Source organism: Ruditapes philippinarum, unplaced genomic scaffold (genome assembly GCF_026571515.1).
Source record: "Ruditapes philippinarum isolate M1 unplaced genomic scaffold, ASM2657151v2 ctg1095_1_1_1_1, whole genome shotgun sequence".
Lineage (NCBI taxonomy): Eukaryota > Metazoa > Mollusca > Bivalvia > Venerida > Veneridae > Ruditapes > Ruditapes philippinarum.
The window spans coordinates 1-13,841 of NW_026859102.1; the positions used below are offsets into that span (position 1 = coordinate 1).

Genomic DNA, 13,841 nt, shown 5'->3' on the forward strand with positions numbered 1-13,841 from the left:
GAAGTTAGTAGACAATGCCATGAATATTGAAATAATGCACGGAAGGGCACCTGAGGTCTTCCTCAACTAGTAAAGCTGGAACGTCGCGATATGACCTATAATGTGTCGATGTGACGTAAAACCCAATCAAAAAAAAGGATTAATTTTTGCAACCAGTCTATTAATAAAATCAGGTATTAGTCCAAAAAGTTTCAGTATTCACATAGACGAAGCACATTATAGCCAATCAAGTCTAATACATACCACTAGTCGACACAAACATTGTAATAGTTATTTTATTAACTTCTCAATAGTTATGTTATTTAATATGTTTTTACCGAACGTTTAGCTCTATTCGAATACACATTATTTCATTGTTTTAGTTATTTCATCTGTAAAACATAATAAAATCATGATGCAGCAATAAGCTAAAGACAATCGACATAACATAATTAACATTTTAGCTACGCATATCAATACTTACAAATAACATTCACAGTTAAATCTTTGCTTTGTGGTTCACCACCGGTCCTTGTTGCAGTACATCTGTATGTTCCAGCATCTGAACTCTGAAGCCTCCCAAGGTTTAATAAAGCTGAGTTACTAACAATTCTTCCTGTTTCTGTTTTGGTCCACGTAAAACTGCATGTAGGATAACATGATGCTGAACAAGTCACTTGATTAAGACTTTCATTTTCATCTTTCTCATAGCTTGTATCACTTGGACTAAACGCAACATTATCTGGACCATCTGAAGATATAATTATTACAATGTATTTACACATTTTTTTAACATTAGTAATTAGCTATTAATATAAGCTTTTGCAGTATTTGTTATATTTATAATAATTGATTACAATGGCAACAAATCACACAAATAACATTTGTAAGGATTCTAGAGACTGTATCTGATTTTTATAAATAGCAACTTGTTCAGATCAAATTAACTTTAATAAATGGTATGACTTTAATGTCAAATATATATGTCATGTTTAAGGCGCTTTAGAATAAATTAATAAAATCCTTAATTCGAAAGTGTACAAATCATCATTTTGCATATTCTATTTCTATACAGGCTGATGAATGTAATATATATTATGCCTTTTTTATCAAAATACATCGTAAAACCTCATGGGGAGGTCGTCAGTATGAAGTATATATATATATATTCCCGTTCTTCTCTTATTTATTATGTACACAACCTTGATTAATGATCAACATTATTTTTTGTCCAATCACATTGTAGTATTTTTCAAATTTCTGCTAAGTCTAACTTTGGTTAATGTGTACTAACTAAATAAAATTTACTTAATCTGTCGTCTAACCAGTCTAACAAATTTCAGTAATGCATTATATTAGGGAGGAGTTAGAGCTGTGGTTTGCACTCTGAATTGGAAAATATAAAGGTTAGCAAAACAATGCCAACGTAAAAATAATTAGGCTTTCTAAATGTGAGGATACAATCAAATGATTTATTACATAGATAATACATGTGGGGTACGCAGAGACAAATGATTACAAAGTAACTTTTTTTATATCCTTTTAACTCTAAGAAAAATGTCTGTTATAAATTGCTGACTGTTTTAACTTTATATTTTCTAGAAAAAGTAACCAAAAAATTATTTTCTTTCACTTGATAGGAATAAACTGCATTAACAATCCAATGATATTAAGAATACAATGATTACATTTTTGGCTGGAAAACTCATTGTAAACTGACCCCCTCCACCTGTAAACTGTTTTACAAATAATTAATAATCTCTAATGTATTTTTCTCACATTTTCCATTTATTTTAAAAGGATGTACACATTTCATTAACTCCATTGTTTTTACCTACATGTAATTACTGTAGATAAAGGTATAAATTCTGTGACATTTCAGTAAAAATGTGCCTGATAATATGTTGAAAGGGCAATTTATTTAGCTAATGTTATAGAAACTTGACAAGGTGTAGACATCTTGTAGAGCGAAAGGGCGGAGCTATCAGTGATTTAGAGAAATGCGGCAGGCTTGACCAATTATTTTTGTTAATACATATTATTAAACACTAACCTATACATAACCTTATCCCCTTGTTATGAAAAAATATTGATGTAAACCATTCTCATTAAAAGTGTATCCGACATGATTTGATACCTTATTGTCGAATGGCATAAATGTTTCTGAAACTATAACAATTTTATTTGTTTTAAATAAAAAATTTAAATTGTACAGACGTTTATTATTTCTTTATTGTTGTTGTTTGTTGTTGTTTTTTTTTGTTTTGTTGTGTTTTGTTGATTTCTTTTTATGTTTTGTTTTGTTTTTAGTTTTTTTGTTTGTTTTTTTTTTGGGTGGGGGGTGGGGGTGGGGGTTTCACTATGACATTTCTTCTTGTTTCATGAAGCTGATTTGACTTCTTTTTATTTAAATTTGGTCTTACTGAATGGATAAGTTCGTAGTAACAGAAAAACGCTCTTGAAATCATTTCGTTTTTTCAACAGTGACTAGCAATATTTGCGTTCTAAACATTAGTCCCTCTTTGCTTCTTTATAGAGATTGTTAAACTGGCGGCCCGTACATGTCACGAAACGTATCTGTCACACGTGTTTAACTTGAACATATTTGGCCGAATTAATAAGAGCTGTTTATTTGCCATAAACGTTTGTGCAATTGGGAGTAAATGCATGGCCGTATATGTTACACATTTTACACAGTAAACTAACAATATCATCGCCGTTTCAGCCTACCTTCATCATAGTTAATAGTATACCATCATCATCATCATCATCATCATCATCATCAACAACATCATTTTCATAAATGATACATTGTCATCGTTAATCAGTAATATATTTGGTTTAAGTCTACGGCGCCTTGCTTATCATTTTACCAGTACTATGACACTGTGTCAATACACAGTGACTGGCTTTGTCGAAAACATGTGCTAAATATTTTGGACATTTTCATTTATTGACTTGATAATAAAATACCGACCTTTCATACCCCCACTATGAGTGGACGGAGATTTTAATGTTTTCTTGTCTGTGCATGTGTCTGAGTACGTGCATCTGTCCGTCCAGCATCTTTAGTGTTGCCCAATTAATTATAAAGTTAGGGGTCTTAAATTTTACATGAATATTTGCCAGAATTATGTTATTGTGCATCTGGCATTTCGCTTGTCAATTCGGACAGTCATGCCAGAGTTATTGTCCTTGATTTAGTTAAACAGGAAACAGTCGACTTGTGTCACGTTTAGCATCAACAGTATTTAAACTAGGGACATGGTCATGTAACTGGTAAGTTTATCTTACGCGCACAAAGTGTGATAGACATGGTTATGAAACTTATAAGTTTATCTTACGCGCACAAAGCGTGATTTTGATATGTTCTTTACAAATGACGTTGTACCACTAAATGTAATAATCATTTCACGCCATGACTTAGATATAAGCCGAAACAAAACTGTTTTAATCATGATAAAACAATGTTTGAAAATTTTGATAAATCATTTTCTTTACGCTACAAACCAGATGTATAATTTTACAGTGGTGCGCACGAGAGGAGATAGTATGAATGGCGTTCTGTTCACTCCACATTTACAACTTGCTCCTTAAACGTTATGTTATGCCTAAATAGTGGGGCGGGAAATAAGGTCTCTGCTGTCAAAATAGTGCAACTAGTGATACAAGCATAAACATTTCAGGAAATCATCTTTACATGATGCAGATTCAAAAAGTGAAGTGGGCCCAAAAATAGTTTTGCTCATCAAAAAAGGCCGCCATTTTCAAAATGGCCGCCATATAAATTTGACGTACATAATAGCTCGATCAGTAAAATAGTTTGTACAGATCTTAAACTTACACTAAAGCATGTTTCTCCTTTACAAAAATTCAAATGTTAAAAAAAAATCCGCTTAAATATATCTCTTCGAAATTCAAGATGGCGTCCAATATGGCCGCCAATTTTATGCAAAACTGATATATCTCTTTTGTAGTTTTGTAGTATAACATGTTGCACAAATTATGCATATTTTGATAAAAAAATGTTTAGATATACCAGCAACAATCAAATGATATGTAAACCACCATATAAGTCAAGCTTTTAAAAAAAATATCCAAAAATATCTTGAAAAATAGTAAAGAAAAAGGGGGAATATTTGCATATTTCTCTAAAATAGTGTTCCAATAGGTCTATGTACAAAACTAAAATAATACTTATAGTGTATTTGATATTCAATTAATACTATGTTTATTGTAAAAATGTAACAAAGACATAAAATATGCATGTTTTATTTTTTGTGGGTGGGGTATATTTATCTGATAAATTAACCAAAAAAAAAAAAGGAAAAAGAATAAAAAAAAGTGTAAGTTGATCAATTCTTTGCTTTTTGTTAAACTTTTTAAGCTATTTGTGTCTTCCTTCAGGTCTAGAGGGTACAAATATCAGGAATAGCACATACATTTATGTTAACATATTTAGTTGTAAAGTTCGTTTGCATAACTGATTTAAATATTCTTAATAGAATGAGTTAATTTTAACGATAGTAGACTGAGTACATCAACAAAAATGCGTTAAATGTTCTATTTGCGAATATAATAACTTCCTGTTCAATTTCGTTATGAAAAGATAAAAATCGCTTCTAAAGCCAAGATAATGAGACAAATGAATTTTGAATCAGTTATCATAGTCTTACAGAAGGCTTGTAACAGTATGATTCATTTCATATCATTTTAATATAGTTTAATTAAACTAGCACTGTTCATTGAATAAAATATCTAGACATGGTATTTTCAAAAGATACTAATTAATATAAAAGGGACTCCACTGAGGTTTTTTGACATAATGCGACTGAAAATATTTTTTCCAGATAAATGCACAATTTGATGTAGGTTTAGACCACTAATCTTTAAGCAAAATTTCAGATCATTTGCGCATTTCGTTTTCCAGATAATTAATAAAATTGTAAAAAAATGACCAAAATGAAAAGCGTTTAAACACTTTTCACCACAATCAGGATCAAAAATCATAAAAATACAATTGCAGTTTATTTCAAAGTATATTTCTTAACTATCTTTGCATATATTTCTGTTTAAAGTGCCCCAGCTCATTTATGTAAGAAATTCAAATGTTACGAGTTTAGGCTTTAAAACCTCAGTGGAGTCCCATTAAGGCGACTTATACATCACATCATTTATGTGTAGTGAAATAGGTAATCAAAAGTATCGCTGGACCCACATAAATTTGTTGATAATTTGAAATACAAACTAACTGTCTGTCAATGATTATTCAAATTTCATTATCCCCATGAAACAACCCTAGATCACTAACCGAAGATCCACTGCAAGAAATTGCCATTATTCTTCGATACATAAGTAAGATACGATCATGTTTGGTGTATCAATTTTTTCACCACAAATAGTTATGAGGAGAAACATCCCCAATATCTTGGTACTCAGAGCTGCATCACACAAGAAGACTCATAGTTTTTATGCCGCCTTCTAAAAAGAGAGGGTATATTGTTTTGCAAATGTCGGTCTGTCGGTAGACCATATGATTTCAGCTGATTATCTTGAAAACTATTTATCACAAAGTCTTCAACTTGTAGATGACATTTTGATTTTGGAGTCACTAGGTCAAAGGTCAAAGGTTTCCGCTGGTTATCTTGAAAACTATTTATCACAAAGTCTTGATATTTCACATAGTGATTGGCCACATCTAGTAGATGACGCCTAACAATTTGAGGTCACGAGGTCAAAGGTCAAGTTCACAGGGGCCTTAAATGGTAGCATGATTTCTGCTGGTTATCTTGGTTACTTTTTATTATAAAGTCTTTATACAATGTATTTCACATATAGATTGGTCATTACTTCTAAATAACCCCTATTGATTTTGGAGTCACCAGGATTAAGGTCAAGGTCACAGGGTCCTTGAATGTTAGTGTGATTTTAGCTCACTATCTTAAAAGCTGATTATCACAAAATCTTCATATTTCACATAGTGATTGGTCATAACTAGTAGATGACACCTGTTGCTTTCGGGCCACTAGTTCATAGGTCATGGTCACAGGGTCTTTGAATGGTAGTATGGTTTATGCTCATTATCTTAAAAGCTATTCTCACAATGGCTTTATATTTCCGATATTAATTGGTCATGACTATTAGATGATCCCTATTGATTTTTGGTCACTTGTTCAAAGGTTAAGATCACTGGGGCCTTAAATGTCAGAATGGTTGCCGCTCATTATTTTGAAAACTATCACAAAGTCTTCATTGTCTTTCTATTTTCCATAACTGAACACTTCCATGTACCCATTTATGGCAAGTTTCTTTAGCAAAATAACCAATAATGTGAGTCAATGGCTAGAAAGTGGTGCATATGTGTCGTTCGATATTTCTTTTTTCCTATATGAGTCCAAATGAAGTAAGCGATTTTGACCCAATAATTCATACTTTTTATAGAGTATCACATGGTGGTGTTACATGATATCTTTTCTGCTCTTGTCACTGTAGTTTCGGAGAAGATTTACAAGACAGTTTTAAGTCTTTGAAAACATAAATAACATCCCAGAGAAAGATATTTAGACTGCATGAACAAGATTTAACGGCCTGTCACGAGGGGCACAAAGTTTTGAAAGACTTAGAGAATTACATGTAAAAAACAAGAATAAAGATCAACAAGGAAAATGCAACGTTTACAAGACGCATCCCCCGACATTACCATGTAATGTATGAAATAATATAAACTACAACTGGCCCAAACGGGAATTAAAGAGATCAGGATTGAAAGGGGTTAAGAAAATGGGAGAAATAAATGCCTTGTGTTTAGATATTCAACATACCGGTTTAACAATGCAAAATAGAGTAGACCTCTTTAAATGTTACATAAAACGCTCTTTGCGTCACTTAGTGTACATATATTTAACATTGTAAAAATGATTAAAAAAATCTTCTCAAAAAGCAGAATGCATAGATACTAAGCCCGTACCATCATCTTTTGTCTTTAACATATTGAACTAATCCTGCTCATAGAGACACCATGCTTTAAAGACTTGTATAGGAAAGCATATTAAAACTGGTGTTAATATTAACTACAGTGACTAGGACTAGGATATTTGGGATGTAGCGTGATATAAATTGCATAAACTTGTATGATGCTCAGTCTAAAATGGCTTAGAAATGGGCCACTTAATTTACACAGACTTATGCAATAAATCTGTTTTCTCTAAAAAATACAGTACCCGGAGCATAGACATAAATAATGTATCATCATGACCTTGTGATCTTCTACAAATATTTGATAAATCATGACCAAAATGGTCAAAATTGTCTCATACACCAGAAGTTTATATGGACTCATATAGGAATATACTTTATATATTAAGTCCCCTCATGTGAAACAATTTTGAGAAACTGAATATTGAGCTCCCGAAGCACCCAAATGCATATAGTTCACAAAACATATATGTTATGACAAAATTGATACACCCAATATCTTATAAGTTCCCTTTATAAAGAATTGTGACCTTTCTCCGTGATCTAGGGTCATCATTGGCCTCTTATTGAAATAAAAAAGATAATGATTTATGAATTACAGTTATTTCATAGTTTATCTCATCACAATTTGTAAGAAGTTCAGGCGATATCATTGACATGTCTGTTTCACCATATATAGTTGAGATGATATGACAGTAGCCTTATGTTTAGTCTTTTAAGATACCGGTATTGAATTCAAAAATCATTATCTCATTAGGTTAACTTGAAAGCCTTTTTCATAGTTTCAAGGAGTAAATAATATGCGTTAAAGGACTACCTTTACACATTACATCCATGTACATGTACGTTTAGTGGATTTATATTGATTTATTGTCTTCTTAAATATATTTACAATTCATAATTTATAAATAAGTTCATAGATATTGAAACAAGAAATATCACACAGCCAAATTTAATAACTGAATGTATACACATGATTGTATGTGCATTTATTGATACTTAGCTAACCCAATGACGAAAATAGCCCTATCCAATAAAGTATACTTTTTAATAGGGAACGTTTGCATAAGAATTCACAGAAAAGAAATAAAATTAACTTACCAGTGTATTTGTTGTTGTTTTTGTTTTATAATGATCGGAAATATTTACCCCACCAACTTTGACAAAATATAAAAGCAACAGGTTGTATGTATTTTTAACATTTTTACAACAGACCCCTATTATTAATTGAATGTCAAATAAGAAATAAAGTAAAAAAATTAATTGTGTATAATACAGTATATAGTTTTAGAAAACCAATTTACAGAAATATGCAAAAATTGAGATTTTTTCTTGATAATTTAAAAAGATATTTTAGACACAAACTTAAACAAATTTACTTTAATTATGATTTACATATAAATTAATTATTTCTGATATGTTTAAAAACTTTTTTTTATCGACATAAACATAAGTTGTGCTACAAATTATACTATAAAAATGAAATAACAGTTTTGCATAAAATCGGCCATATTGGACACCATCTTGGATTGTGAAGAGGTATGAAGCGGAATTTTATAAAACAAAAATATTTGTAAATGAAACACTTTATTCATGCTATGGTGTAAGTTTCAGGTTTTGACAAACATTTTAAATGAATGAGCTATTTATGTACGTCAAATTTATATGGCGGCCTCAATCCCAGAACTATTCTCGGGTGACGACTGTGTTTTCTCATTTGATACCAGTACTGGTCAGTGTCAGGAAGCAGAGTCTAATGTGATTAATATAAGTTGAAAGAACGTGTTTCGCAATCGAACATAAATAAATATGTTTAAACGAATTGGGCGGCACTGAAACGCTTACGAAATAGCTGACAATATAAGTTACAATATGGAAAACCATTTTTTCTTTTGTCAATATACTTTTTTCTTCTTCTTCTTCCTTTATTTTTTCTTTTTGTATACTAAAAACGTCTTAATGTAATTATGAATTAACAAAAAGTAACCTTTTATATCAAAAGGTAGGGGAAATATTAAAAGAGTAATAATTAACATACACAGAAAATGTAATAAATTGTGCGAAACTTTATAAAAAGTCGAATGATTTCAGATGAAAATGGTGTTATGTTGACATTTAAAAGATGCAAGAAAATGATAAAATAATTGTTACTTATACAAAAAGACAAAACACATATTTAATAATATATATCTTAGTGAAAGACGAATATATGTACTTGTTTACAGAGATATATGGTACATTTGATGTTCCATTTTTGGCTGAAGAGTGTATCATATTCGACCGAATGTGTCACACGTCTGACAAATTCGAGCCGAATATGTCACACGTGTGCCATATTCGGTCCGACAATGCGCACATATATAGACGTTAAATGGTATAGAATCTGACAGAATTCCATGACAGTGTGTGTTCCCTTGTCCAGTTTCAGTCATGAAACTGAATATTCTTTGATGATTTTAAGTCATTTGTTGAGAAAATGGGCTAGCTTAAAAACAGCATGTACATAAGAATTTTCGGTAACTTTACAAAAGTGTTACAAAAATAAAGAAACATTTACAAGTATGAATAGATATTTCATCGCAAAATGTTTACTTACAATCAACATCAAATGAGAATGTATCGCCCTTGTTTATTGTATAGTATAAGTGAAATAAGATATACTTACAATCAACATCAAATGAGCATGCATCACTTCTGTTTGTTGTAAAGTATAAGTGAAATAAGATATACATACACTCAACATCAAATGAGAATGTATCAACTTTGTGTGTTGCACAGTATAAGTGAAATAAGATAAACTTGCAGTAAACATCAAATGAGCATGTGTCACTTCTGTTTGTTGTAAAGTATAAGTGAAATAAGATATACTTACAATCAACATCAAATGAGAATGTATCAACTTTGTGTGTTGTACAGTATAAGTGACATAAGATAAACAAACAATAACCATCAAATGAAAATATATCACTTTGCTTACATTAAATGAGAATGAATCACTTTTGTTTGTTGTATAGTATAAGTGAAATAAGATAAACTTACAGTAAACATCAAATAAGAAGGTATCACTTCTTTGTGTTGTATAGTATAATTGACATAGGATAAGCTTAAAATAAACATTAAATGAGAATGTACCATTTATGATTGTTGTTATTTATAAGTATAAGTGACATCAGATAAAATTACAATAAACATCAAATGAGAATGTATCATTTCTAATTGTTGTTAAGTATAAGTGACATAAGATAAACTTACAGTAACATCAAATTAGAATGTATCACTTCTTTGTGTTGTATAGTATAATTGACATAAGATAAACATACAATAAACATCAAATGAGAATTGCATCACTTGTGTGTGTTGTAAAGTATAAGTGAAATAAGATAAACTTACAGTAAACATCAAATAAGAATGTATCACTTCTTTGTGTTGTTTAGTATAATTGACATAAGATAAACTTACAATAAACATAGAATGAGAGTGTATCACTTTTGTTTGTTGTATAGTATAAGTAATATATGATAAACATCAAATGGGAATGTATTACTTCTGTTTGTTGTATTGTATAAGTGACATAAGATATACTTACAATAAACATAGAATGAGAGTGTATCACTTTTGTTTGTTGTATAGTATAAGTAAGATATGATAAACATCAAATGAGAATGTATCACTTCTGATTGTTGTATAGTATAAGTGACATAAGATATACTTACAATAAACATCAAATGAGGATGTATCACTTCTACTAGATGTATATCCACCAGTGACATCTTCTGTAGCTGTACATGTAAACTGTTTATTGGCATCTTCCTTTTCAATGTTGTTTACAGTAAGTTTATCCTTACTAGGAGTGTATGTATATTTGGCGCCACCTGGATTGTCTGTGTTGTCAACTCTCCAGGAGTATGTCAGACTGAGGCTGTGGTTACTGGGTATGGTTGTTGATGTACTGCTACATGTTAATGTTACACTCTCCCCTACTGATGGTGTTTTATTTACTGTTACTGTAGGCTTTCTTGGTGTTCCTGAAATTAAAATGGTTCCCATATGGAAGTATGTAGAATACGACTGTTACGGATAACAAATCATTCTCTGGTCTTAGTTCATGGTTAAAGCTAAACAACTTTGTTACCTATGAGAATCACCTAAATATAGAAATTATAGAAATATATCTTATATGAAGGTATAACTGTTGATAAACAAATCCTTTGATAAATTAAATAATCAAAGCATTATTTTAGTTCTGGCCTTTAGTTAAAGACCTACACTTACAGATACAAATGATACAGTGCATGAAACACAGCACACCATACAGGTATATTAAAATGTTGCTGATGCTATCTTTATATAATATCTTAAGATTAAAAAAAAAAGATACAGTATAATTACACTTTGCCAAACTTGATAAATAAATAAGAACAATTCTTTTGTTTTTAAAATTAACTTTCATGCTCTAAATGAGGACAATCTACTGCAAAAATTAGATTGTATCTCTCCTCTTGGTTTTGTTAGTTAAGAACATAATTCATACATTAAACTAAACAAAACGTGGTTATAAAAAGAAGAAAGGGTCAATTTCATTGTATGCCAGATATAAAAAAGGACCAGAAGAATATTCCAACTTAATATTAATTGTAGGACTAATTAAATAAATTCTGCCATATAATAATTATGGATAAAAATCAAAAGATCACTCAAGAGATATGAACAAGTTTATTAACAGAAAATGATGAAAAACCTTGGAATTACCCAAAAACAAGATTTTCCATGTTAACACGTGCCCTAACACTGAATTTTGGTGAAAAATTGTTGTTTTTTGACATTTTTTATTTTTTTAATTAACCTTTTACCCCATGAGCATATTGCGAAAAATGGCCGCTTTCATTGAAAAGCCTACTGTAACAAGTTCAAACTGCTATGAAACTATGAAAAGTGCTTCAAAACTGATGAAACTTGGCACAAATGTTTACTACAATATAGCCTCTGTAACAGCATGCTCAATCGTAAATTTCCTGTGACCATGACAACGGGGGGACGTCTCAAAATTGCCAAAAATCACTATTTTGCATTGTTTTTTTTCCATCAAAACTGATTTCAAAGTGCTGCAACTTCTCAATGAGTTGAGATAGAGTAAAAGGCTTTTCAGCGTCGGTTACTAGTTACCCTAAGATCGACCTGAAGCCATGTTTAGCCTGTCAGATGTCCAAGATTTTCTTGACTCCGCCCCTTCAAATCCCCCAAACAGAAGGGGGCACATCCCCCTTCTGGCAACGCCCTGATGTAACATTTGGAATGGGGACGGCGCCGAAAAAGTGGTCACTTTCTAACAACATTTCCCAAACGAAAACCAGTGTTGGGGGCCTAAATAGGGCATTTTGTTCACTGTTTGAGGCCTCAAAGGGGGGGGGGGGAAAGGTGTCGAAACACGCTTATATGAGGGAAAATGTTAAGTTGAAAATAGCAGAGTCGACTCAACCGCTGTTACTGCTGCTTTTTTTATTGCTACCGCTTAATCCTAAAACTGATACTGATACTGCTGCTACTGCTACTGCTACATTCACTATTTCAAATACTAAGTACAACTGATACACTCCTCTTAATAGTACTACTGCTGCTATCACTACCGCCACCGCCGCTACTACTTCTACCACTATTACTACTAATACTACTACCACTAATACCACCACTTCTATTTCTACTACTACCACTACTACTACTTCTACCACTTCCACTACTACCACTACTACTACTACCACCACTACTACCACCACCAACAACACCACCACCACCGCCACTACTGCCACTACTACCACTACTGCCACTACTACCGCTACTGCCACTACTGCCGCTACCGCCGCTACTACTCTACGGCGACGGCGACGATTATGGCGACTACTACGACGACCACTTCGACTACTACGAAGACGACGACTACTTCTATTTATACCACCACCACCACCACTGCCACTACCTCTACCACTCTACGCAGTCTATATGAACAAAGGAATGATAAGTCAGGAACCTCTTTATGAAATCCTCATATACCTTATCATAACAAAGTATAGTGCATTTCAAATATATTGCCATAGAAAACCATAATCGTGTATTTTGTATTTCAAATTAAGTCACAAAATCAAATAAAAAGAGGTAGATAAATATAAACGAAATTTAAACGTTCAAATTTGAATATAAAAAAAACTGTACGTAAACTGTACGAAAATGATGGCTTGATCCCCGTTTTGAGCGTACTTTTGGTCGACTCTAATAAGTACAACCTTCTGGTGGCATAGAAAACTGAAAATACTCTGATAAAATGTGATTCAAGCCGTTTTTATTAGGTCTCGCAAATGTACGTTAATAGTGCTTCGCGGTAACGCAGAAAATGCGATTTTTTTATTATATGGTACTGAATTATTACGCAGGTTTAACGCCATTAATTGGCGAGTATAAGCACTTTTCAAATATATTTTAATGGGGAAACTTCATTTTATACTGAATTTATTTTAGTTTGATTGACTAGAAAATAAAGAAACAGTATCGAACCACACAGCTATAAGCTTCGTAATATATGTCTTTGTTCAAGTGGGTACGAAGCAATGCGTGAAAAATTTCTAACTCAAGGAAACAACGTGGTAGCAATTTCTCAATACCTATTGAGATGGTGTAATGAAAATGGGTGTTGTTAAATTATAGAAATTTTCATTGTTCTCACTCATTATAGAACACACGAAGAATTTCACAACATGGATAAATAAAACCGGACACAAACACATCTCTAGTAGCTCTCCATATACATTTACATTACGTAAGTAACCAAAATATATTCAACCTGTTTATAGTCTTTTTCACCTTTTACCCACCTACTTAATTTATAAAAATGTTTCCCT

The 13,841-nt window shown here is 31.7% G+C and overlaps 1 protein-coding gene across 1 annotated transcript in view; it reads right to left on the reverse strand.

Moving 5' to 3' along the window:
• Nucleotides 1–437: 437 nt before the first annotated feature.
• LOC132755238 (carcinoembryonic antigen-related cell adhesion molecule 5-like) overlaps nucleotides 438–13,841 on the reverse strand; it is a 40,296-nt gene continuing 26,892 nt past the window's right edge. Inside the window, exons 3-4 of the mRNA XM_060746058.1 lie at nucleotides 10,668–10,979; nucleotides 438–730 (exon numbers count right to left, since the gene is read on the reverse strand). Of these exons, the coding sequence (XP_060602041.1) occupies nucleotides 453–730; nucleotides 10,668–10,979 (590 nt within the window). The 3' untranslated portion in view covers nucleotides 438–452. The remainder of the gene's footprint in view (nucleotides 731–10,667; nucleotides 10,980–13,841) is intronic.